Below are 27,577 nucleotides of genomic sequence, written 5' to 3'. Positions count from 1 at the left end.
ACTCTTGGTTCCAGTAGTCTTTTTCTAGATTTTTCTAGATTTCTACTTGTACAAGGGTCAACCGCATTTTATTCTTTTTGATTCTATTTTAAATGTGATTACTTTCTTAATTTCTCTTTTAGCTATTTTATTGTTAGTGTATAGAAATGCAACTGATTTTTGTATGTTTATTCTGTATCCTGCAACTTTACTCAATTTGTTGATTAGTTCTAGCAGTCTTTTGGTGGAGTCCTTAAGATATATAGGATCATGTCATCTGCAAACAGAGAAAATTTTACTTCTTTTTTTCTGATTCGGATGCCTTTTATTTATTTTGGCAATATTTATTAGGCAATTATTGCCTCATTGCTCTGGCTTAGACTTTCAGTACTATGTTGAGTAGCAGTAGCAAGAGTGAATATTCTTGTCTTACTCCTGATCTTAGAAGAAAGGCTTTTAGCTTTTCACTGTTGAGTATCTTGTTAGCTGTGAGCTGTCATATATTGCCTTTATAAAGTTGAGGTATATTCCTTCTATATTCATTTTGTTAAGAGTTTTTGATTATGAAAAGATACTGAATTTTGTCAGAAATTTTATTGTCTCTATTACAATGATCAGGGATGTTTATACTTCATTCAACATTTTTTATTTTTCTAGATTATGGTGGGAGTAAAGTCTAGTTCTAGGTACTTGGTATGGCTGAAAGTGGAATTTCCCAACAAAGCCATGTACATTGGAAATAAAACTTTTGGTTAAGTTGATTTTCTTGGGAGAAATTAAATAATTGACCAAGAGCATAGTTTTTAGTAGAAGACTGCTGAATCTCTATGTGGAGGTGGGGTTGGATGTATGAGAAAATTTTGGCTGCATGGGAAATTTTCCAGGTCCATTCTAACTATAAACAATGGTTGATTCTTAGGTAATTAAAATAGAAATTTAGCCTTTGAGGAAAAAAAGGCATATTATATAACTAAGCAAAAAAAGATTGAAATTTTCTCTTAATTGTAATTGTACGAAAGATGACTAGAATGAATTTTATTTGGAAAATCTCTTCAGTTGTTATATACCAGAACAGTATCAGTACTCTTCCTGTGGAATATTTAATTTTGAACGGTTTAGCTTTACTAATAAATTAGGATAAATTGTTTGTAAAATGGTCACCAGGATGGGTACAAAGGGACTTTGTTATATTCTATTCTTTTAATTGGGTATTGAGTATGTGGCTATTTAATGTATTCTTTATGTCTTACATACATATATTATAAATGTTATTTGCATGTATTAAATATTTAATTGAAAAATATATCCTGAAATAACCTAAGGCCCTGAAGTAACCTGAAATAATAACGTGTCACTTGAAACAAAGTGGATAAATTTGGGGGCTGATTGCCAGTATTTTAGAATAGTGGGTATTAAGCCATTTTTTCTGTAAGAAACTGTGTCACTAAATCATTGCTCTGTGAAGGTCATTCTTCATTCCTGGTAGTTAATGTTGCTACCAGCATTTGGGAGAGTGCCCATCCTCTATTTTTTTTGAGTTTTGAGTGTGTTAATCTAGAGACTCTATATTTTCAGGTCAATGAGCATATTATTTAAAAAATGAGTGGGGTTCAATTATTTTATTACTGATTCATATTCTTAATCTGATTATTCAGTACACTGTAGTTTAGTGCGTAAGACTGCCCTCGTTTGACCTCCAGCTCTGTCACTCCCTGTATGTGTTGAGCAAACAGTGTTATCTTTTGGTGCTCCAATTCTGACTTCAGAACTTACCTGGTAGGATGATTATGAGCATTAAATAGGTGAGGGTCATTGTTGTTTACTCTCAGTTTTTGGTGTTTTGAGCAATTCTTCTCAAATCGGTATCTGTATATTTATATTGAATATTTCGCAGGAGTCCTAAAATTTAATTTTTAAAAATTTGGTACTTATATCAACATATTGTGTATTTCTAGGTTAATCCTCGAGCACTGTTGTTTGGTCACACAGCCTCAATCACCTGTTTGTCTAAAGCTTGTGCTTCTAGCGACAAACAGTATATCGTGAGTGCATCTGAAAGTGGGCAAGTACTTCTTATTCACTTTTTTCCTCATAAGTCTTTATTGCAAATAGTACCAGTGTATTAGTGAATAGAGTATTTTTTTCTTTTGAATTATCTTTGAAATAAATGCTTCAGTTGTTTGAACTTAAAGATATTTGGAATATGGTTTTATAAATGTAAGTTTTGTCTTTATTAATGATCTTTGTAATACTTTTATCATAATTTATGATTATGTTTTTGCCTTGCTTTTGAGAAACTCAGTATACCTTATTAGTTAAAGCTTGATCACTAATGCCCACGGTCTTTTTACTGAGCTGGCAGACAACTGAATGATGGATAGGCTAGCATAAATTTGGAAGATGAAGCCATGCAAAGTTCATATACTAATGTTCATACATAAGGTAATTATATATTCCTGAGTCTTAGAATATAAGTTGCCTTTAGAAAGAGAGAAATCATTAGATAATAGTTGTAGGGTTCAGAGTGAGGAGTTTTAAACTTTTCTGGTGCATAGAAAATTATGTACATAATATGTTATTGAGGGGAGTTGGGGACCTAGAAGAGAAATATCTAAGAAGTTATTCCCTCCCCCATTAACCCCCCATAATTTGTGAACTTATAAAGAACCTTATGTAATGATAACAAGAAGAGGCAGCATCAGGTAAAAATATAGACCCTTTTGGTCAATTAAATGATAATTCATATTAGCATGTGTATTCTAAATAAGATTGACCATCCTTTGAAAAACTGTTTCATACCATGTGAAATATATGAAAGGGCATCTTGAAGAAAGCCCTGAGAATATTAGCATCACGCATTTTCCTAATGTTGACTTCTGTTAAATAAAGCTTATTTCTTTAAAAGACAGAGACATACTGATATTTCTAATTTTGGATGTCCTATCTTTAGTTTGAGGTAGAAGGTTTTTTTGTTATGTACTTGATAAGATGTATGCAATAAATACTGGATTAAAATTGGAATATTACATTTAATTCAGATAGGTTTGGAATTAAGTTGACCTTAATTTTTCTTTGTGTTGTGCTAAATTTTCTAGCTGTGCTGATAACTAATGGAAAATCTTGGTGTTTTAAATTAACACTTTATTTCTTGTTTTTGTCACTTGACCCTGGTATATCATTTGGGGCTCTGTTTCACTATTATCCTTACTTGGAGGTTGAGGGTGAAGGGAGCAACCACTGACAGAAGCAGACACTGTCTGGAATGGAGGGAGCAGGAAAGTTCTGGAGGCCCTTGTGTCAGTTGTGGCCAGAACTACTCACAAGGTTTTACCAACCAAAAGGGAGCCAGGAAGTGCAGTCCTACCCTGTGCCCAGAAAGAATGTGGATCAGGAGGGGATGGGGGGCTTGGAGGGGAGGTTGGGATGGTGAGTGAGGACCAGAATTTTTCACAAACAGCATTATGATTATACACTACTTTTCCCTGAAATATATCAGTTTTAGTGAAAGATTAATATTAGAGCACTGTGACAAAGTTTGACAGTACTTCTAAAAATCAGAAATAAAGTTAGCTATTTTTGTTTTATAGAGAGATGTGTCTCTGGGACGTGAATGATGGCAGATGTATTGAGTTTACAAAATTAGCCTGCACACATACAGGCATACAGGTTAGTATCTATTTCCATAACTGCCCAAGTCAGCACAACTTATTACAGGTATACAATTAAATGTTTTTTAAACATTGATCCTTAATTTTTATATGAAAAATGGGTCGAGATGAGTAACAGGACAAGAAGACTACAGTTGGGGTAGTACAAATATTCCTCATCAGATGGCATAGTGGGGGACATATTTAGTAGAGGATACTCACGAAGAAAGGTCGGGGAGTAAGCCATACCGCTGCCATGGTAACTGATTACCCAAGTGAGAGCCCCTTTATTAGTTGGATCCGTCCTTTAGATCCTACGTAATGAATTCTCTCATGCTAAAGCCTTTGTGGTTCCGTTCAAGCTTGACACAAATGGACCCACTTTACAGGTCATACCTGTTTATTACTTGTGCAGTTGGTCCTTGGGTACATTTTTTTGACTTTCTAACTGTTGAAGAAATGACTATTTCATATGTCTTCCTTATACAAGAATTTACATAGGAATTTATAGTTTCTGACTTCTATTCCTGCTATCCCTTCTTACTCTTTCATAATCAAGTTTTTTTGGTGCTTCAATTTATGCATCATTTACTCTGTTGAATATTGGGAAAATCTCAAGTCCACTGAAAATATCATTTGTGTTCTGAATGGGGCAGGAGAGGGAAGAGAAGAGAACTTTTGCTGAGCACTTATTGTGTAGGCATTTCTTTTATGGTGTTTCATTTAGTTTTCCCCATAGCCTTACAAATGAGATAGGAGTATACTATTTTACATAGAAAGAAGCTGAGACCCAGAGTGATTAAATGACTTGTCCCAGTCTCACAGTGAGTCATTCCTGGCACCAGGATCCCAAATCAGGTTTATCTTTCTCTTCTTTCAATTACATCATACTGCCTCCCTCAAACAAATACAGTCATTTGTAGGGAAAGAAAACTTGTGCCAACAAAAATTAGAAAAGCGATGGAAAATGTTTCCGGTTGAGGTGGTGGGTTGTATAATAAAGTCTTTTTTTTTTTAACTCTTTCTTACCCTTAGAAAGGCCTTTTAAAAATTGCTTCTTCAGTGTTGTTAGAGTGTATGCTTTCTATTCAAGGGGCATATGTTATTTATTTTTTATCATATGATGAGTCATCAAGGTCTATAGAGAAAATGGATAATAAATGATATACGGTTAGTGACTTTATATAGAGAAATTTATTTTGTGTCTTGAACTCATTGGAAATAAACATTTTAACTGTTGTATAATTCCATGATTTAAAAGCTTTTGGTTTACATTTTAGGAAGAATTCTTTGTTTATTCAGCTTATTTTTAGTGAGTGTTCTTTCTCAGATCCTGTATTAGGTCCTGCAGTTAACTTGGCAGCCATCTCTAAGTAGAAGCAGCTCTTTGACAGGTTCACTCGTGTGGGACAGTTGTTTCCTGTGTGATCTTCACTCTCTCAGGTTCAAGAGCGAGTTGTTTGTATAAGCAGAAATGGTAAACTGTGGTCACACTGGCACTTACTGAAATCACAAGGAGATGCCAACTTACTGAATTATCACCTGGGCGATCCCTTTTTAATATTTGGAAAAATTGTTTCTCCATTCAGGATACTTTGTTTGCTAGTATGACAGTGTCTGGGAAGCTGAGTTTAGGTGTCAGAAGATTATTTGAGAGTATAACTTTATTATTTTTTTTTATTTTAATGCGGTGACAGTTATACTGTATTCTTTTTTTATAGTGTGTCTTTAAAGTAAAAGGTGAGAGGCATTTATCAGGCAAGGCGAATAAAATATCCCTGCCCCCAGAAGAGAGCTCTTCTCCTGCCTGCGGTGCACATGTCTCTCCTGGCTGGTGTCAGGTGGATATTGACAGAATTTGCTTCTGTGCACCCATCTTTTCCTCCTCGACCCTCTCCCCTTAGATGTGTCAGGGATCTCTCTTGTCACATAATCATGTGAGAGTGCCTGGCAGTCCCTGGGACCTCCAGGTTGTGTGTCCTGTTTTGGGAATCAACCTTCTAAGATCTAGAGATGCCCTCTGTGGTTGTCTGTGTTCTGTTAGACCTCCCCTCTTGGAGTCTTAGCGGTGCCACCTTACACCGAGTTAATGTGCTCTGTGATCAGCGTTTATGTTGAAGAAGTGATTCTTGTTATACAGGGTACCCCATAGTTGAGAGAAGACTGTATTTCTTCACACGCAGTGTTGAGCCTGAGAACAGGACTGATGAGTGTGGGAGCAGACTGGACCAAGGGTCCTTAGTTATTTCCCTCATTGTGGAATGGTTATAGGATTGCCCTTTGTGCTCAGTCTAGCGTGCTGTCATGTGATTTGTGTGCTTTGGGAAGCAGTAGTCTGGTTATTAGATGTCTTCATCTGTTAGTAATCTTCTAGGAGAATTATTCCACTAGGAGAGGTCCCCCCCCCCTTTTTTTTAAGCTAGTGGGAGACAGGTCCTTTGAGAAGTTGTTAGTCTTGTTTTGCTAGTTATTCTTCCTCTGCTCTTTGGTTGGTAGAAGCCTGTCTTTTCCTTTTGAATTATATTTGGGATGAGTAACATGTAGGTCATGATTGTATTCGTTCTTCCTCTGTTTATCTTCCACAAAATATAAATGTGGATTATGGGATGATTTATATGGTTGTCTCATACTTTAGTCTGAGATAACACACTTAGATTACTTAGAATTTCCTGCTGATTGTAACATGTTTGAATAGCAGTCATCTTCTAAATTTTATTTGGTCATAACTAATAATTATAAGCCTATACCCACCTATTCCCATTCATCTAAAATTCATATTTTTTGCTTTGCCTTGTGAAAAGATTCCTTTTGCTTTGATCTGTGAAGTTGATTTTATTGAGGTGTTTTATGAATTCATTCAACAGTTCTGTTTTAGATGCTATAGGAGGATTAAAAATGAAGAATTACTGTGACTTCTGCTCCAGAATTATTCAAAAGGGAGGATGTTAGGAAGAGTAATTTTTGTGAGATATTTTAAAATATCAATGTAATTTGGTGGATTGTGTATACATACATAGACACCTATAATAAGTGCCATATAGCACCTGTCTGGTACTGGGGAAATTGAGTGCCATAATAAGCATGATGAGTGCTTGTGAATTAAGTCTCAGAAGTAAAGGAGAACATTTAAAACTCTTTTCCCTTTTAGTTCTACCAGTTTTCTGTTGGAAATCAGAGGGAAGGAAGGCTTTTATGCCATGGCCACTATCCTGAAATCCTCGTTGTGGATGCCACCAGCCTTGAGGTGTTATACTCCTTAGTATCAAAGATCTCTCCAGACTGGATTAGCTCCATGAGTATTATCCGATCCCACCGAACACAAGGTCAGTGTGTGATGCCCTTTAGGGACTTCGGAGCCCTGACATGATAGGTACTTACTATAGAGTTCTGTATCATATATGATACATTTCATAAGCATAAAACATAAGTTTGAGGGAAGGAGTGGGGGCATCTGTGGTTGGCAGAGTTGATGGGGGGCAGATCAAGAAGGGCCTTGTGTGCTAGCTAGGGAACTTACGTTTCGTCCTGTAGATCAGGGATTGGTAGACTTCTCCCGTGAAGGACCACATACTAAATATTTTAGGGTTTGCAGTCCATGTGATGTGTTTCAGTTACTCCGTTCCGCCAGGATAGCACAAAAGCACATAGTGTGGAAGTGAATGAGCCTGTGTGTGTTCTATTAAAACATTATTTACAAAAAACAGCCAGTGTGCTCAATTGATCCATGAGTGCTAGCTTTCTGGTCCTTGCTGTAGTTGTTGGACAGCCTCTGGTAAGAATGCTCGAAGGGACTTAAGTTTTATTTCATTTTTTTAAGGATTTTATTTATTTATTTGAGAGAGAAAGTGACCATGAGGTGAGACGCAGAGGGAGAGGAAGAAGCAGGCTCCCCACTGAGCAGGGAGCCTGATGTTGGGGGCTCGATGCCAGGACCCTGAGATCATGACCTGAGCCAAAGGCAGATGCTCAACCAAGTGAGCTACCCAGGTGCTCTGGGACTTGTGTTTTAAGCATCACTTTGGTGGCATTGTTGAGAATGGTTTAGATGGGAGAGAATTTTAATACCCCAGTCGAGGGTGGTGCAGGTCTGGGGTCCAACAGTGGCTGTGAAACAGAGTAGATGGATTTGCAGCACTTCCCAAGGGCTTGTCTGCAGGGTATTGGTTCTGAAATTTGTTAACAGGTATTAGTGAAAAAGGAGGATTCTGTGGTCACATATATTTGGGAGATGTTCAGTGAAATAAACCTGAACAGGCTTCTGTAATCTGGGACCTTCTTAAGTAGAGGCTTTTTAATGCCTGTTAGAGAATTACTGCTTTATTCAAGAGCATAGCAGTGAAAAAGAGATTCAACTTCATTTTCCAGGCAATAGGGAACTCATTATTAGTTCACCTGTAATCTCAGTTACAAGCCATGTTTTCTTTAAGAAAGGACTATATTTGTGACAAGCAGTTTGCATTTTTTGAATTTTTGCACGATTTCCATTTCAGATATACATGTACTTACTCTGGTTGGAGCAGGATAGGCTGTCACCGATGAAAACTTTTGTGCTGTGCATGCAGTTCTAAATATTACCAGTTTATAAACTTGCAAGAATATTAATCTGCATTTACCGTATTCTAGTCTTTGGATATTTGAGAATTTTAGCTGTATTGGGATATTCCACTTTACTATAAATTGACAGATTTGTGAGCAGTCGTTAGTGTCTCTGGCCAGGCTCATGACTTGTAATCACTGCATCCCAGAGCCTTACATTGTCTGGAGAACTGTGTAATACAGGGAAGTTTTTAGTTAAGGACCGCAAATGTTTCTTTTTTAGAATAGTAATAACTCATCTTGACTGACATGCTGAGTGCTCTACCTGTGGTGTGTCTTCATTCTCATAGCAACCCGTTACACTAGGTACTGTTGTTACTCATTTGTATTTGCTTATTGAACTAAAGACAGGTTAGTTAAGTCATCCACAGTTTATCGGGTAGTTAGTGAAGAGATTTTCAAATCTCATTTCAAATCTCAGCCCTCATTCAGGGCTTCCTCTGGAGCCCAGGTGAGAGTGCTTCTAGTGTCTCTGCTCTCAGAGTTTCATGTATGTTTCATGTATGCTGTGACTGCTTTCTTACCCACAGCTTATGCATTTTGTGTTTAGATCATGTCTTCTCTTGATCACAGTCTCTACAGGGTGTAATGTGCCATAGAATGTCTAGAAGTCAGGCAAAGTGGGTGGGACAGTGGGGAAATGAGTGTCTTCAAGATGTCAAGTGAGTGTGTTCATCCGTGACAAATACTTAAAAGTGAATGTTGAAGAATAAAAATTCTTTGTTGAATCATCGAGTAATCATAGTGATCAGGAACATTTGAAATGATTAAAAGCTGGTTGATTAGAAATAAAAAAAATTGAAGTAGCTGCAAACAACTTTTCCTTGAATTTCAAATTTGTTTCAAAATCTGGCTTCTGTTATTTCATGAAATATAGAATTATGCTTTTACACCAGTTAAAAAGCATTATTATTAATACGAGCCATATTACTATTTGCAAAAAAAGGGTATTATATTTGTAACCTTGGTTTCTTGGTCCCTCTCGACTTAGAGGACACTGTGGTCGCACTCTCAGCGACGGGCATCTTGAAGGTCTGGATCGTTACCTCTGAAATAAGTGGCATGCAGGTGAGACAGATGCTCTGTTCTTCCTGAGTCTTCAATTTTAGCAGTGATAGGCCCCTCCCCCTTTTTTCCTAAAGGGCCAGGAGAAAACTATTCTTTTTCGAGAACCTTATTGACATAGTACTAGAACATCCCCTGGTATGTTGTCTCTGTAAGTGTTTTATGTTTTTTGCTTTTGATGACAGACATCTGCTCTTTTGAGGATATGAAGTAGAGAAACATGCTGTACAAGATATAAAGTAGAGAAACACAGAAGAGCTGGCATTTTCCTCAGTTGCCTCTACTAAAGTAAAGAGAGAGTTTGCTTGAGGGAAAAAAACAAAGCAAACCAACACAAAAAGTACATAAAGCCAATTTTAGTTCTCTCTCTGTTGTTTGGGCTTGAATTCCTTGTAACTCTGTCAATAGGAACGGCAGATCAGTATTCCGACAGTATCGATGCTAATCTCTACAGCTACTGAATTTTCACACACTCAAATTGGGGGAGGACCTGGAGGAATTGATTAGTTGTTTTTTTTTTTAAAGATTTTATTTATTTATTTCACAGACAGAGATCACAAGTAGGCAGAGAGGCAGGCAGAGAGAGAGGAGGAAGCAGGCTCCCTGCGGAGCAGAGAGCCCGATGCGGGGCTCGATCCCAGGATTCTGAGATCATGACCTGAGCCGAAGGCAGGCTTTAACCCACTGAGCCACCCAGGTGCCCCGATTAGTTGTTTTTTTTGTTTGTTTTTTGTTTTTTTTTTTTTTAACCTAGAAGGACATATAGATACAGAATTTAGGATTGACTCAAACTTGTCTTATCTGTTATTGCCACGGTGTTGACACTGATTGTCATCAGCATTTTAATCTTGAGTAGCTTTGTGTCAAGATACTGTGCCTGGTTGTGTTTGGAGAGTATTTTTGTTACCTTGGTTCTTACATGAGAGGCTAAAATGGTGAATATATCAAGTGATATCTTTCTTCCATTTTATTTATTTTTATTATTGTATGATAATTTTAACCGACAACCAAACCATTCCTAACGTTTTACATATCTTATTCTTTTCAGGATACTGAGCCAATATTTGAGGAGGAGTCCAAACCAATTTATTGTCAGAATTGCCAAAGCATTTCTTTTTGTGCATTCACACAAAGGTCACTTTTGGTTGTGTGCTCCAGATACTGGAGGGTAAGATAGCCACATAAGTAAGAAGCTGTATTTTTACCCCTCGAAGTGTTGGTTTATTAGACTTCCAAAGATAATTATAAGGAAGAGCTTGGTCTAAGAATATTTTAACCCTTTGGAATTCATATGTGATTTTGATATCAAATTTGTAGGTGTTGGGATTTGGTTATATATCGTTAACCTTTTTTGTTCTGAGTTATAGAATGATTCTGTTAATGATTATTTTTTCATTGATCTTAATGTCTACCTTTTGCTACTGTTTCAGTCATTATTTCCTCAGTACAACATAAGCAGCAGTGGTGAATTTTCTGCAGGCTGACCTATCTTTGTAGTTTGTTGTTATTCCCAATGGCCATTCTGTTCAACTTGTTGGATTTGGGAAGGCCTTCCTGCATCACTGGAGAGCTAATGATGAAAAGAGTTTATTACTTCCACCTTGCCAGACTCCAGTATTTCCATAACAGAAAAAGAACCAGCATGTTTTGACTACTTGTGCCTAGCATATATTTCAAAGCTTTCCATGTACTGTTTCTTTTAATCCTCGTAGCTCTCTGAGGGGTGGTGTATCAGTCACCTAATCCTGCATAACAGATTACTACAAAATTTAGCAATTTAAAACCATACATGTTTATCAATCCCCCTCTGGTTCATGTATCACAGCCCGAGCTGTGGGTGCTCAGTCTGGGCATGGCTTAGCTGGGTGCCTCTGGCTCGGGGTCTCCCACAGGCTGCAGTCAAGGTGGGAGCCAGGATCGCAGTGTCCTCGCAGGAGTCACGTAGGGCGGTTCTGCTTGCAAGCTTCCCCACTTACTGGTTAGCAGGCTTTACATCCAGCGGACTGTTGGCTGGAGACATTAGTTCCCTGCATGTAGGCCCCTCACAGCCTGGGAACAGTCTTCCTTCAGAGTAGTAAGCAAGCAAGAGGGGTTGTAGCCATGACCCACCTCTTCTCGGGACTGCAGTGTAACCACTTCTCCCCCGGTTTGTTGTCTAGAAACGTCACAAAATCCCAGCGAGCTCAGGGGAGAGGATGACAGAAGGCTTTGGCTACCAGGTCGGGGCAGTCGCAGAGGCTGCTGGCTGCAGTAGGAGCTACTGCTTTCCTTATTTTGCACATGAGGCAAGTGAGGTGTAGGGGGCACAGGAAGCTCGACTGAGCGTGTTCAGGCGCTGGTGGAGTTGCCGGGCATCAGCTCTGCCAGCCTGAGCTCCGCAGCTGCTCTCCTTACTGCCATGTGACACTGCCTCACAGGGGACGGGCTGTGACTGACCAGACAGGCCAGGGCGGCAGGCAGCACCTTAACCGTATCCTCGCTTAACTGTATCAACAGCTACTACTGCTGAATAAGATTAGAGAGGAGAAGCTAGCCCTGGCAGTTACCGTGAGTACACGGGATCCTTCCTTTGTCTTAAAAACGAAAGCACATGCAAATAGTAATAAACTCGGAGTGTAGGAGGACACAATTTAACACATCTTTTTCCCATCGTACTTTTCCTTCCCCTCTGCAGGGGCAGTATCTAATACCATTTCTGGTGTGTTCATAATAAGCATTCTGTTCTCACGTAAGTATGTGAGAATAGAACAAAAAGAATCCAATAGGAAAATGGATAAAAACGTTTCATAAAAAAGAAAGCTGGTGGCTAATAAATGTATAGAAAGGTGCTCAGCTTCATTCATCAGGGAAATGCATAGTAAAACAACATTAAGATAGTACTACTAACTGAATAGAATGACTTTCCCAAATACTTATTGCCAAAAAGAAGTTTCTTATCTTAAATGGTTAGATTATCATCTTTTATGGGTTCTAGCAATTTGTTAGATGTTCTAAAGGGCTCATCACAAGCTGAGCTTTAAAAAAAATTCATTTTTCCTAATATTTGTATAATTTTACTTTATATATCTTCAAATATTTAATCTGGAATTTATTTTGTATAAATTGCAAGATGTAGATCCAATGTTACCTTTATTCCAGATGGACCCCCAGTGCCTGGTGCCATTTGTTGAATAATTCACTTTTCTATTGTTGTGCCTTTATAATACATTCTGTTCCTGTAATTACTGGAATCTGTTTCTGGACTTGTTGATTTTTCTGTTTATGCATCAGTACTGTATTGTTTTCTTTTCTATAAGCTTTACAGTTTGTTTTCTTAGATAATAAGGCTGGAGGGTGGTCTCCATTCTTTCTTAGACTTGTCTTGGCTATTCTTGTAGTGTTAATGTAATAAGTGATTAATATAGCAAATCATGGTAAATTCAGATAGGATTTGTTTTAATTTCAAAAAGGCTCTGTATAAGCAGTTTGCTTTTTATTTAAAGAAAACTAAAATAAAAATTCTAAGCCATTGAATTTTTTAGCACTGTAGAATACACTTTTACAAATCATTGAAAGTGGTAGAAAAATTATTCTAGGAATTATGAGACCAGGATTTTTAGTCCTAGCTCTAGAATTACTGGACATGTGACCTTGAGTGGGTGATATAACCCTTATTTGGGTCAGTTTGCTGTCTGTAAAATGGAATAGCAATTCCTGCCTCCTGCATTCAAAAGGCTCTTAAAAGATAATGACATAAAGGGACTTTGTAAACTTTGATGTGCCTTACAGATGCAAAGCACTAGATAGCCTGTGTTGCTGACTTGACTTTTTGCGGGGTGGGGGGGGTACAGGGGACTTGACATTTATATGTGAGAATTATTAAATAATAAAACGGAGTCTTGGGGTGCCTGGGTGGCTCAGTGGGTTAAAGCCTCTGCCTTCAGCTCAGGTCATGATCCCAGGGTCCTGGGGTCGAGCCCCACGTCGGACTCTCTGCTCAGCGGGGGCCCTGCTTCCTCCTCTCTCTCTCTCCCTGCTTCCCTGCCTACTTGTGATCCCTGTCTATCAGATAAATAAATAAAATCTTAAAAAAAAAAAAACAAAACCTCAGTCTTTTAACTTCCTATTTACTGTGCATCAGCCCCAGGATGAAATAAAGTAAGGTAATCCCCATATTAGTAAAGAGATATTCTGATGTCTAGGTTTATTAGAAATAGTGTTACTGGATGTAGAAATAAAACAGGAGTCAGAACCATGCATTCTAGAGGCTGGTTCCCTGTGACTTGGAATTCTTCATAGAATATTCCTCCTTTTAGATAAGAAGGGCTAAGGATTCCCTGTCCCTATGTAAGGCAGCACACCTGCCCTTGTTATATGCCTGACCCCAGAGAGGCACACAGCTGGGTCCCTTGTTGTGTTTTCCCTGGTGAAGGTGACCGAGCCCCATGGCTCACTGACACAATGTCTTTAACTTGAGGTAGTGAATTTTAAAGGCCTGAGTTTGTTAAATGTATTTCCAGAAGTTTTGCTTTGATTTTAGTCTGTTTTTAAAAGATTTTGTTTGAGAGGGAGAGGGAGAAGCAGGCTCCCCACTGAGCAGGAAGCCTAACAGTTGGGGCTCCATCCCAGGACCCTGGGATCATGGCCTGAGCTGAAGGCAGATGCTTAACTGACTGAGCCACCCAGGTGCCCCTTGTTTTTAGTTTAAATGTCACTGTATCTTACTTAAATGACACCAACATGGATTAGATTGGGAATTTCTTGTTCCTTGTAGGTATTTGATGCTGGAGACTATTCCTTGCTGTGTTCAGGTCCTAGTGAAAATGGACAAACGTGGACTGGAGGTGACTTTGTGTCAGCAGATAAAGTCATCATTTGGACTGAAAATGGACAAAGTTATATTTACAAACTACCTGCCAGGTATTCAATCAATAATAAGTTAGGACTTTAGTCAAAGCAAAGAGTCTGAATTCAGGGCATAACTCAGATGTATGAAAATGTTTAAAATATAAATGATTTAGGTAAAAAACTTCAGAACATTTTTTTAGTAACATATAATGTATTATTTGTTTCAGGGGTACAGGTCTGTGATTCATCAGTCTTACACAATTCACAGCGCTCACCATCGCACATACCCTCCCCAGTGTCCATCACCCTGCCACTCCATCCTTCCCACCCCCTTCCACTCCAGCAACTTCCCGTTTGTTTCCTGAGACCAAGAGTTTCTTAAGGTTTTCTTAAGTTAGATTTATAATTCTAGTGTAACTTCTAAGTACAAAAATTAGGTGGCTCTTTATTTGAAGTAGGGTATTTTATTTATTTTTTTTAATTTTGAAGTTGGGTAATTAATGATAGTAATGCCTACATTAAATTAACTCTAATTTGAAAATCCGTATTTTGTCTATTGTCCAAAAATCCTCCTCATATGGTATGATAAAATATTTGATGCCAGTATTTTAATTGGATGTTATATTTTCCTCATTTTCAGTTGCCTTCCAGCTAGTGATTCATTCCGCAGTGATGTGGGGAAAGTAGTTGAAAACTTAATTCCTCCTGTACAACATAGCCTCTTGGATCGAACAGATAAAGGGGTAAAGTTCTTCAGGTCTCATTGATAATTGATACTGACATTGAAAATTTTTCACAACTGTATCTGTCAGTGTCTTTTGGTTGCTAAGAATTTGAAAGATTCAGAGCATTGTGTTAAATGTAATAAAACATTTTGATACGGTCATTTATAAGCACAGTTCTAAAATTTGCATATCTTAATTATACCTGCTTTTGGTGTTCACATTTCTCTAAAAATACAGATGATCTTATACTGATTACATAGAATAAATGACTTTTTGATAAAAGATTGATGGCATAAATTTACGTTATCATGCAGTTGTAAACATAGTGACAGGTATAATTTTAGGAGGGCAGAGATAATCAAGGAATACTGCTGATTAGTAATAGTTCATTACTTGGATAAGGCATTGCAGTATATCTCCAAAATCATATAGTGGGGTTTTTTTGGTTGTTTATTTGTTTATTTGGCAGACAGAGATCACAAGTAGGCAGAGAAGCAGGCAGAGAGAGAGGAGGAAGCAGGCTCCCTGCTGAGCAGAGAGCCTGATGTGGGGCTCGATCCCAGAACCCTGAGATCATGACCTGAGCTGAAGGCAGAGGTTTAACCCACTGAGCCACCCAGGCGCCCCAACAATCATATAGTTTTTTAAATTATCAGGCATTAGAAATAAAGGATAAAAGAAATTTTTTCTCTATAAAAACCAAAGTTTATTACGATTTCTTTTTTTTTTTTTAAGATTTTATTTATTTATTTGAGACAGTGAATGAGTGAGAGAGCCGGAGCAGGGAGCCTGACATGGGACTTAATCCCAGGACCCCCAGATCATGATGAGAGCTGAAGGCAGGTGCTTAATCGACTGAGCCACCCAGATGCCCCTGATTTCTAAAAACCTACTTAATATCAATTTAAAATGGAAGTGCAGTGGCAATTACATCTTCATGTGAAGGGATGTTGAGGGGAAGGAAATTTCTTTTTTCAATATTTTGAGTTTGCAGAATTTATACATCTCTGTACAGTTAAGATGCTCTATAACCTATCCTTCATTCTCCTCTAACTTGAATGCCCCCTTCTCTCCAGCCACATAGTCACTTCCAGGTGAACTAAAGGATAACGACTTGTACAAAAAAACATAGAGAAAACAGCAAAATGGGCGCCTGGGTGGCTCAGTGGGTTAAGCCTCTGCCTTTGGCTCAGGTCATGATCTCAGGGTCCTGGGATCGAGCCCCGCATCGGGCTCTCTGCTCGGCGGGGAGCCTGCTTCTCTCTCTCTCTCTGCCTGCCTCTCAGTCTACTTGTGATCTCTCTCTGTCAAATAAATAAATAAAATCTTTAAAAACAAACAAACAACAAAGCCAAACAATGTACATACTATGTTTTTTAAAATACCACCTCCCCAGTATGTTTTTTTTTAATTTTTAGCAGAATATTAATTAATTAATTAATTAATTAAATTTTTTTGTTGTTGTTTTTGTTTTTTTTTTAAATTTTATTTTTTTAAACATATAATATCTTTTTATCCCCAGGGGTATAGGTCTGTGAATCGCCAGGTTTACACACTTCACAGCACTCACCATATCCCCAGTATGTTTTAAGTTAAGAGACATGTGAGATACTCACACTGTGGAATGCGGAGTATTGGTTATTGTAGCTGCTGCAGCAACTTCTCCATGTTAGGGATGTTGTTTATCGGTTACAACATTCAGTAATTTTTTGACTTTAAGTTAAATCACATAATTGATTATACTTAATATGTATTGTTTCTATAGGCCAATGATTTTTAGGAATACTAACACTAAATACAGTAAGTAGGTTTTTAACTATAGTTGTCATAACTGAAATTTTTTTTCTGCTTTTCAAGATAAGATTCTATGCTTTAATATTCAAGTATTTGTGAATTGATAATCTAAACTTTAATTTTATGAGCCCACCCCTATTTAGTATTTTCAAATAAGTGATCTCACTGAAGGCATAAAATCAGAAAAAAAAATTGTTTTAAAAAAAAGTAATAAAAAAAAAAGTAATCATAAGAGCCTAATGAATGGTTTTGTTCCTAGTGGTTTATAGTTAATATGTCAGGCTAGGTTCAAATTGATTATGTAAATGTGACCAAGTAAAATGTCATGCTATTAGTTGAAAATGTACTGCTTTAAAAAAATGGAGTCTTCTACTTGTACAGTCTTGGTAGTTTTAATTTTCCTGCTACTCTTAGTTACTAATCAGTGATGGACAAAAAGCTAGGATTAGCGAGTTCTCCCCTTTTGACCTTTAAAGTGGAGACTTTTCTTTTTGGTAAAGAGTGGTATATCTTTGTATTAATTGATAGGAGACAGTTAAATAAATTGCACTGTTGTGGTGAGTGATCAGTTTTTCTAATGTAGAGAAAAAATATAAATACTAATTTTAGAGAAAGACTATAAATGTAGTTTTCATTTCTTTGTATGTTTGTATTTTATTGGACTTGAATATTAGCTGATATATAATTAATCTATAAAATTACATTAAGCTATTGTTGAAGACTCATGCTATAAATACTTTTTTTTTACTCTGGTTCTGAGGCAAAGCACTTAACATCCTTATCTGAAAAAAAAATGTTAATATGTGAAATATTTTGATTAGTAGAAGGGATTCCTGGATGGCTTAGTTGGTAGAGCATGTGATTCTTGATCTCAGGATAATGAGTTCAAGCCCCATGTTGGGTATAGAGATTCCCTTAAAAAAAAAAAAAAAAAAAAAAAGACCAGCTACAAATATTTGACCAATTTTTTTTTTCCTTTGGCAGTTGCTGATTTGTCCTCCTGTTACTCGATTCTTCTGTGGATTCAAGGAACACCTCCATAAACTATTAATTCAGGGTGATTCTTCAGGAAGATTGAATATTTGGAACATATCAGACACACCTGATAAACAGGAAGGTAAAGAAGACAGTAATAAATCACGTGCAGCAATTTCTCAGTTCTTTTAATTTAACAACCTAAATACTAACCACTGCATAATAAATTCATAGTGTATGCGTCATTTTATTCTTCTTAGAATTATAGTTTTTTTTTTAAAGATTTTATTTATTTATTTGACAGAGATCACAAGTAGGTGGAGAATAGGTAGAGAGGGGGAAGCAGGGAGCCTGATGTGCGGCTGGATCCCAGGACCCCGAGATTATGACCTGAGCTGAAGGCAGAGGCGTAACCCAATGAGCCACCTAGGCGCCCCTAGAATTACAGTTTTATCACAGTTACCGTTCTTTGATATATATTACTGAATCAACTCTAAGTACATTTATTTTAATGTCTAATTTTTTTCTAACATGGACAATTTTTTTTTTTTTTTGGATACATAACAAACCTCCACAGAGCTGAAAATGACAACTTCTATTAGCTTGCAAGAGGCATTTGATAAACTGAATCCTTGTCCTGCTGGAATTATAGATCAGCTGAGTGTGATTCCCAATAGTAATGAGCCTCTTAAAGTAACCGCAAGTGTGTACATACCAGCACATGGACGACTTGTTTGTGGCCGTGAGGATGGAAGCATCATTATTGTACCTGCCACACAGACAGCCATAGTACAGCTGCTGCAAGGGGAACACATGCTCCGAAGAGGTATACTGAAGATCTACCAATGTCTAAAGTGTTCTGCGAACTCTGTAACCATGATATTGACAGTGTTTTCCCTCTTTGTAACAAGTACAATGAATCAGCTTAGTTGTTAGTGTGCTAAGAGTTGGTAGAATTTAATGCCAGTGCAGGTAAGAAATACTTAGTACCTATTATTAGAATACATACCATGTAATGACTGTATAGTGATGAAGTATCTGATTTTACCTCTTGGTGTATGTTAATAGTTTCATTTATTGTTAGTTATCTCTATAGCTTACTAAGTAATAACCACGTTAACAGTAAAACTTCCAATCTTTTAAAACAGTGCTGTCCGGTAGAAATATGTATATATAAGAGTATGTGATTTTCTATATTCACATTAGTAAAGAATGAAGATGAAATTAATTTTAATAATCTGTTTTATATAACCAATATAGCAAAAGTATTTTCATTTCAACTTGTAGAATTGAAAAAATTTCAATTTTACAATATAAAATCAATGGCAGTCAATATAAAAAATTACAGATGAGATATGTTACTTACTTGTTTGTGCTAAATCTCTGGAATCGCCTCTGTATTTTCCAGCACATATGAGTCTGCCCTAGCTATGCTTCACATGCTCAGCAGCCTTACGTGGCTAATAGCTACTGTATAGGACAGAGTATTTTAGAAGATAAAGTTAGAAGTTTTTTTGATGATAAAATTTATAGCTATTCTGACAATTCATGTTTGCTTTTATTTGTTGAAATTTTGTAAGACTTTAATTTTCCCATTTTAATCCAAAACCTCATTCACAGGTTGGCCACCTCACAGAACACTTCGCGGTCATCGGAACAAGGTCACATGTTTGCTGTATCCTCATCAGGTCTCAGCTCGTTATGACCAACGATACCTGATATCTGGAGGCGTGGATTTTTCCGTCATAATTTGGGACATATTTTCTGGAGAAATGAAACATATCTTCTGTGTGCATGGTGGTGAGATTACTCAACTTCTAGTTCCACCTGAAAACTGTAGTGTAAGTTGATACTAAAAGATTATTTTATTGTGGTAGCCCTGAGTTATATTGCTATTAGGAGTAGAATCTAGAGTAACTTAAGAGTAACTTAAGGAAAATGTGATGAAAGAATTAACAAAACCCTTTCAATTTTAAAATTGGATAATGTTAATATATAATATTTAAGCAGAATTATAGTTATTTACTCTTGGGCACAGAAATAGAAGATGCACATTATTTTTTCCTGTTACTTCTAAATAGTATGGCTTGTTTTTAATCATTCTCTTCCTTCTTTCTTATTCCTTCCTTTTCAAATTGTTTGTTAGATTCTTATCTCCATCACTGTAACAGTTGCTATGTGTTTATTTAAACAACCAATCTTCTGTCTGTTTTCATGAAACGGATATCATCATAATGGCGCTTGTGAGTTACAGCACTGTTAAAATCTATGCTGAGCTTCATTGTACAGTAGTTAGGCCCTATAGTGAAGCATGAGAATTTTCATCCCAGATTTTTGTTGTTACATAAAAAAAATTTTTTTAAGATTTTATTTATTTATTTGACAGAGATCATAAGTAGGCAGAGAGGCAGGCAGAGAGAGAGAGAGAGGAGGAAGCAGGCTCCCTGCAGAGCAGAGAGCCCGACGTGGGGCTCGATCCCAGGACCCTGGGATCATGACCTGAGGCGAAGGCAGAGGCTTTAACTCACTGAGCCACCCAGGCGCCCCGTTATATAAAATTTTAAAGAAATATATTTTAAATTATAAATATAACTAAAAGTAAAGTTTAGAGTGGTTTATATAAGATCATGTTTTCTCTTTAAATCTACATTAGTATATACTTTTTTTTTTAGCTTGTATGTTTGTATGAGAGCATTCTCTGGTTTCTTTTTTAAAAACTTCAAGTGGAGGGGTGCCTGGGTAGCTCAGTCGGTTAAGTGGCCTGCCTTCAGCTCAGTCATGATCTTAGGGTCCTGGGATCGGGCCCCACATCCCACTTAGTGGGTGTCTGCTTCTTCCTCTACCTCTGCCTGCCATTCCCCCTGCTTCTGCACTCTTTCTCTCTGTAAAATAAAATGAAATCTTTAGGGAAAGGAAAAAAAAAAACTTCAAGTGGATATATAATATAATGATTTTTTTTTGACTGGTTGCATTTAGAAATGCATTAGTGAGTAAAAAAGTACTTAGTGTATGCAAACAATGAATTATGGAACACTACATCAAAAACTAATGCTGTTCTGTATGGTGACTAATGTAATACAATACAATAAGGAAAGAAAGAAGGAGAAAAAGAAGAAGAAAAGGTACCTAGCACACACATGCAGCTACATAGGGAATGGGCTCCTGAGTGGACAAGGAACTGACCCAGGTGCTAGTTGCCTGGCTAATAGGAGGAAGACACAGACAAGGAAGTCTGGTATTTGGAAAATAACCAACGACGTATAGATTTAATGGTAGAGATTCTCTTCTTTTTATTATTTTTTTTTTATTATTATTATTATTTTTTAAAGATTTTATTTATTTATTTGACAGACAGAGATCACAAGTAGGCAGAGAAGCAGGCAGAGAGATAGGAGGAAGCAGGCTCCCTGCTGAGCAGAGAGCCTGATTTGGGGCTCGATCCCAGGACCCTGGGATCATGACCCGAGCCGAAGGCAGAGGCTTTTTAACCCACGGAGCCACCCAGGCGCCCCGAGAGTCTCTTCTTTTTAATTGACATCCAAAAGTATGGGTGGCTCAGTGGGTTAAGCATCTGCCTTTGGCTCAGGTCATGATCACAGGGTCCTGGGATCGAGTCCTGCCTTGGACTCCCTGCTCAGTGGGGAGACTGCTTCTCCCCCTCCCTTCCCCTCTCATGCTCACTTGCTCTCTCTCTTTCACTCTCTTGCAAAAAAACCCAAAACAAACAAAAAAAACCCAAAACCTAACAACAGCTAAGACAAAGTTGCTATTTGCTTTGTGATGATTTAACAAGTAGTGACTGCCTGGTTAATAACCTTTTCATTTAGTTGGTGGTTTTAGGGGCATCAAGTAATGTGCCTGAATGTCAAAGAGCCTAAATGATTAATAAAAAGCTAAGAATTTGATATTTGCTAAATGTCTAGCAAATGACTGTCTTGCTGAGGTTAGAGTTAATGACATATAAAGCATTCAGTGCTTGGGTTGTCCCTCTCATAAATTGATCTAGTACCATTTTCTTTTAGCAGAAAATATTTTTTAAAGTTGTGATCTGGTCATTGGAAGATTATAAGTATTTACCAAACACAGTGATTAAAGATAAATATCAAAATGTTGTCTGCTTTTTGGATTAGAACAGAGTTTTGGTTTTTATCTTAGAATCAGAAGGGTGAGTTTTGACTTGTAGATTTTTTTTTTTTTTCAGGAAAAGATGTCCTAAAACAGAGGAATATTAGTTGTGTTTTAAAATTTACTTAAATTATAATCAAACATGTAGAAGGTTGATGATTTTTCCTTTATTTTGTAATCATTTTCATGTTTACCTACCAACATACAAAAGGTTTTAAATACTAAGCGGATCGTCATGTCTTAGGGAGACGGTAAAGAAGGAATGAGATCTTATTTGTAGGTAGAAAGATGCTGCGGGCAGCTCTGAGGCAGACGGTACGCCCCTTCACAACTCCGTATACATGTCTCAGCGGACCAGGGACATGCGCTTCCTTCCCTGCATTTTAGTGTTTGTCATCCTTTCTTTCTCCACTCCCATCATTTTTATCCCATGTTAGTATCTTTTTAACCAAAAAACCTTTCCGTATTCTTGCTATAACATAGCATCAATTTGTTGCCTGGTGCAGTGCTTCTGTATACTTTATTTTTAGTAAATGATTTCAGTATTCTTTTATTAATGGGAGTTTTAAGTATTTAAAAATTTGACATAGATGATAAAAACTGCCTAGCTACAGTATTGTGTAGAGTACTTAAATTGAACAGATTGTTTTTATTTTACATTGAAGGCTTTTTTGTTTTTCTTTTTTTAGATGGATTTACATATTTTTTTTCCAAAATGGTAAAAGTCCATTTAGTAGGCAGAGCGCTTTGAAATTGAGTTAGATTCACCAAGTAGTCTCGATAACTGAGATATTTTATATATTATAGATTATTTTATTTTATTTTAAAGATTTTATTTATTCATTTGACAGAGATCACAAGTAGGCAGAGAGGCAGGCAGAGAGAGAGGGGGAAGCAGGCTCCCCGCCGAGCAGAGAGCCCGATGCGGGGCTCCATCCCAGGACCCTGAGACCATAACCTGAGCCGAAGGCAGAAGCTTTAACACACTGAGCCACCCAGGCGCCCCGATATAGATTATTTTAAATAATTAAAATATAATAATGTTAAAATTTTTCTGAAGGTATCCTTTAAGATATGGACTGTTGAAGTAATTCAGGGTTGTATAGTGCTGAAGGATTATTGCGAGCAATTCAGAAAGCTTCTGGGGGCAGTATTACCATCTGCCACATGTGTTTAAGTCTTCCCAGAAATATAACCTTGTGTTTTAGGAGGAGGATCAGGCAAATGTTGTTAGTCTCCTACAAGGCCTACCTTATATAAAGGTAAAGGAGAGATACTAACAACATGCTGTGAAGGATAAGGGGAGGGGCATCTTCTAGGTACTCAGAGAAACGGAGAACTTTGGGAAACTACTCAAAAAATGCTGTGAGCTTTGACTACCTGTGTGTTTTGACTTCAGGAGGGATGTTGAAACTTGTAATTTTGAGATCTTTAATATTAGGTTATTTGCCATTTCTGTTTCTTCTTCAGGTTATTGAATGTAAAAGGAAAAACTTCAGTTTGAGGTTTTTTTTTTCCTTTTTGGTGGTTTGGTTTCTTGATGAAACAAAATGTATCCTACATGCAGGTGAATGATACATGTACCTGTACTGTATATACACGTGAATGAAACATACTCATGTGCTGTACATACACACAAGAGATACATATACACATGCTGTACCAACATGCAAAAGGTACATATGCCTGTGCTGTGTGTACACATGGACAGTGTGTATACATACGTGCTGTATGTACACATGAAAGGCATATATGCATGTGCCGTGAGTACACAGAAAAGATACATCTACGTGTACTGTGTATATATGAAAGAGAACATATATGTGTGCTGTATATACATATGAAAAGTACATCTGGAAGGAGACTGAAGTGAAATGACTTAAATAGTATCTGAATTATACAACATAGCATACAGTTCTATACCATTTTTGTTTGTCATTCCAAGTTGTGTTTATTGTTTTTAAAAGAGTGTTTTTCACCTTCTGTATTGCTATTCAGAAGTTAAAGCTCTGAGGCAGTTTGAATAGGATTCAAATTTAAAGTAGAATCCTTATATTATTACTCTTACTACTATTATTACTAAAATTAGATTGCCACTTTAAATACTCATATAGAAGACTTTTTAGGAAAATCTGTTTTTAAAATGGGCTTGCTAAAATTTTGAGTTTTTAAATTTTAACTTTTCATCTACACTGAGAATATTACTGTAGTATCTTAAAATATTTCATAAATAGGCATATAAAATGCAAGAGGTATTAAATCTTCTTAGTGAAAAGCAAGTCTCCCTTCCCACCTGTTCTCCAACTGTGTGATTCTCTTAACTCATCTTGGAATCCTGCAGAGATTTTCAATGCTAGAATGTTTTAATGCTTTAGAAGTGTTGCACTTGAACTGAATCTTATTCTAATAACTGAGAAATTTAAGTAGAGTGGTTAGAGATAGAATGCTTTTCAGATTTGGGTAGCTGTCAGAGGTAGGCTTTGGTGAATATCCAAAATCTGAACCGGAGGCTAGGGGAGGCCAAAGCCTGCACCAAATCCCCAGGGAATTTGCAGAAGAGAGCTCTTGAAAGGGAGGGCAGATTTCCTAAGGCTTCTGGAATGCTGCAGCAGGAAACTGCCTCCAAGACTCTGGCATTAGGATTAGTACTTCCAACTGAGAATGATCTGCCCTCTTCCCTTCAGCTCCTGCCAGCTTCCCTTCTTATTCATCATTCTTTTTTTTTTTTTTTTACAATAGCTTCCAGTATGAGGGATTCTACTCTCCAAGATCCATTTCCACATATTTTAATTTCAGAGAAAGAAACCAGACTTTGTAAAAAAAAAAAAAAAAAAAAAAAGGTACTAAGAAAATAATTTTAAAATGTCAGAAATGCTTTAAAAAACATTTTCCCTAATAAACCAAACAGAGATTATTGACAGGCATGAAAATGCAGAAATTAAAAAATACCACTAGTGACCCAGTAGAGTGTTTCCTACCTGTAGAATGGTCCTGATGTTTTTGCGTGGAACTCTCCACGTTTCCTCGTTGAACAGTACTTGCAGTGGCTGGTTGCGCCTGTGACGCGGAACCTTTGTGTGTGTGATACAGTAAGATACCGTCTGTATGCACTTGTGTGTTTTCTAAATGTAAACAGACGGTATCTTATTGTATCATCTTATGTATTTATGGATGCACCATAGATAGTAAAATTTTCAAAATTGAACTGTAAAGGTAAGTACCAAATTCACATTCTCCTTCGCTTTGGGGATGGGGGGGATGCATATGAAAGAGAACAAAAAACATGACTTTGTTAAGTATTTTATTTACTTTTAATAAATATATATTTGTATTTATTTCCCTCATTGGCATGGGTGACTGGTTATCAGCTATGTGCTGCTAGTAGAACTTTATTCAAAATGGAATTTTTGGAAAATGTTTCCAAATAAATTTAGCACCAATAATATATTTCTTTATAAGAGCAATAGGCTAACTTCTTTAATAAATTACTTTAAATACGATTACTTTTAATTTATATTATCTTAGTAAACTTGTATTATCACATAATCTCCAAAAGCATCCAGAAGGGGGCAGCATGGGTTTATGAAAACAGGAATGCCCGGTATCTAACCTGTGTGTGCCTTCACTTGACAGTGTTTAATCCCCAGCTCTTAGAGATAAGAGATGTGATAACATGAAAGGTGTATGTCGCTATACGTATGCTAGCATAGCTAATGTTCAAAGCCATTAAGAACAATTAACAAATTAGGTTTCTTTTTAATATATTGTCCTTTTTAAAAAAGTACCTAAAGCTTTTGCCTGAATTAGCTCTTATCTCACCTTTTTGAATTTGGGCTTTTGTTACTAATTTAATTTGAGTGTTACATTTAAAAAACAGTGTTTATAATTATGACATGGCCTCAAGCCAAGCAGAGTTAACTTTGGCAGTACAAATCAAGCAAAACCAGGAGGCAGAACTAACATTTTTCTAAAATACATCACAGTGCACATAATGTTCTACTCTTTTTTTCCTTTAACATTTAATTCTCTTATATTTTGAGGCCACTTTCATGTTTTTATGTATTCAGCACTGTCTTTTTGAAATTAATTTTTACTTTTTTAATTAAATAACTTGTTATAGAGAACACAAATATTTACTTTTTAAAAATTTAAATTCAATTAGCCAACCTACAGTATCATTAGTTTCAGTTAGTTTCAGTTTCAGTTTAGTTTCAGTTCATTAATTCATCAGTTACCTTTAACACCCAGTGTTCATCACATCACATGCCCTCCTTCCTGTCCATCACCCAGTTACCCATCCCCCCATCCACCTCTCCTCTAGCAACCCTCAGTTTGTTTCCTATAGTTAAGAGTCTCTCATGGTTTTTCTCTTCTCTGATCACTCCCCATTCTGTTTTCCCTCCCTTGCCCTATGATCCTCTGCACTGTTTCTTATATTCCACAAATGAGTGGAAACATATGATAATTGTCTTTCTCTGTTTGACTTACTTTGCTCAGCATAATACCCTCCAGTTCATCCATGTTGATGGCTAATATTCCATTGTGTCTGGGGGGTGTGTGTATGTGTGTATATATATGTACACACACACATACATACATACCACATCTTTTTATCCATTCATCTGTCGGTGGACATCGCGGCTCTTTCTACAGTTTTTCTATTGTGGCATTGCTGCTAAGAACATTGGAGTGCAGGTGCCCCTTGGGATCGCTGCATTTGTATCCTTGGGATAAATACCTAGTAGCGCAATTGCTGGGTCGTAGGGTAGCTCTATTTTTAACTTCTTTTTTTTTTTTTAAAGATTTTATTTATTTATTTGACAGGCAGAGATCACAAGTAGGCAGAGAGGCAGGCAGAGAGAGAGAGAGAGAGAGGAGGAAGCAGGCTCCCTGCTGAGCAGAGAGCCCGATGCGGAGCTCGATCCCAGGACCCTGGGACCATGACCCGAGTCGAAGGCAGAGGCTTCGACCCGTTGAGCCACCCAGGCACCCCTATTTTTAACTTCTTGAGGAACCTTCATACTGTGTTGCAGAGTGGCTATACCAGTTTGCATCCCCATCAACAGTGTAAGAGGGTTCCCCTTTCTCTTCATCCTCACCAACATTTGTTGTTTGCTGTCTTGTTAATTTTAGCCATTCTGAGTGGTGTGAGGTGCTATCTCATTGTGGTTTTGATTTGTATTTTCTGAGGCCAAGTGATGTGGAGCATTTTTTTTCAAGTATCTATTGGCCATTTGTATCTCTTCTTTGGAGAATTGTCTGTTCTTGTCTTCTGCCCATTTCTTGACTGGATTCTTTGTTTTTTGGGTGTTGAGTTTGAGAAGTTCTTTATAGATCTTGGATACTAGCCCTTTATCTGATAGGTCATTTGTGAATGTCTCCCATTCCATAGGTTTTCTTTTAGTTTTGTTGACCTTTGCTGTGCAGAAGCTTTTTACCTTGAAGTCCCAGTAGTTCATTTTTGCTTTTGTTTCCCTTGCCTTTGGAGATGTGTCTAGCAAGAAGATGTTGCAGCTGAGGTTGAAGAGGTTGCTGTGTTCTCCTCTAGGATTTTGATGGACTCCTGTCTCACATTAAGTCTTTCATCCATTTTGAGTTTATCTTTAGAGAACACAAATATTTTCTAAAGATGTTCTGGTCATCTTTCCGTGTCACTAAGTGTATTCCAACACCATTTTTAATGATATTGGGTTAACTTATTTAATTTTATCAGAAGTTTTAGAATGTTGCTTTAAAATTTTTTTCTCTTGTCAATAGTGAGAATATAAATTAGTATACCTAAATATTTTTGCACATCTGAAATGATTTCTTAAATTTGTAGATGTGGAATTTCTGTATAAAAAG

At 37.0% G+C, this 27,577-nt stretch overlaps 1 protein-coding gene across 2 annotated transcripts in view; it reads left to right on the top strand.

Annotated features, from left to right (window-relative positions):
* The window catches only part of LOC111154249 (WD repeat domain 7), a 364,619-nt gene that overhangs the window by 30,530 nt on the left and 306,512 nt on the right, over nt 1-27,577 (top strand). The window contains exons 3-12 of one of the 2 annotated variants that reach the window (XM_022513750.1): nt 1,935-2,041; nt 3,567-3,645; nt 6,775-6,949; nt 9,214-9,290; nt 10,336-10,455; nt 14,041-14,186; nt 14,755-14,857; nt 17,618-17,750; nt 18,186-18,434; nt 19,229-19,449. In XM_022513750.1, coding sequence (XP_022369458.1) covers nt 1,935-2,041; nt 3,567-3,645; nt 6,775-6,949; nt 9,214-9,290; nt 10,336-10,455; nt 14,041-14,186; nt 14,755-14,857; nt 17,618-17,750; nt 18,186-18,434; nt 19,229-19,449 — 1,410 coding nt within the window. Of the gene's footprint in view, nt 1-1,934; nt 2,046-3,566; nt 3,646-6,774; nt 6,950-9,213; nt 9,291-10,335; nt 10,456-14,040; nt 14,187-14,754; nt 14,858-17,617; nt 17,763-18,185; nt 18,435-19,228; nt 19,450-27,577 lie in introns of both variants that reach the window. The other variant, XM_022513748.1, reaches the window with a different exon arrangement.

Source organism: Enhydra lutris, unplaced genomic scaffold (assembly GCF_002288905.1).
Source record: "Enhydra lutris kenyoni isolate GAN:26980312 unplaced genomic scaffold, ASM228890v2 scaffoldscaffold36, whole genome shotgun sequence".
Classification (NCBI taxonomy): domain Eukaryota; kingdom Metazoa; phylum Chordata; class Mammalia; order Carnivora; family Mustelidae; genus Enhydra; species Enhydra lutris.
Note: the sequence above shows the minus strand (reverse complement) of the source record. Positions and strands in the feature narration are given on the sequence as shown.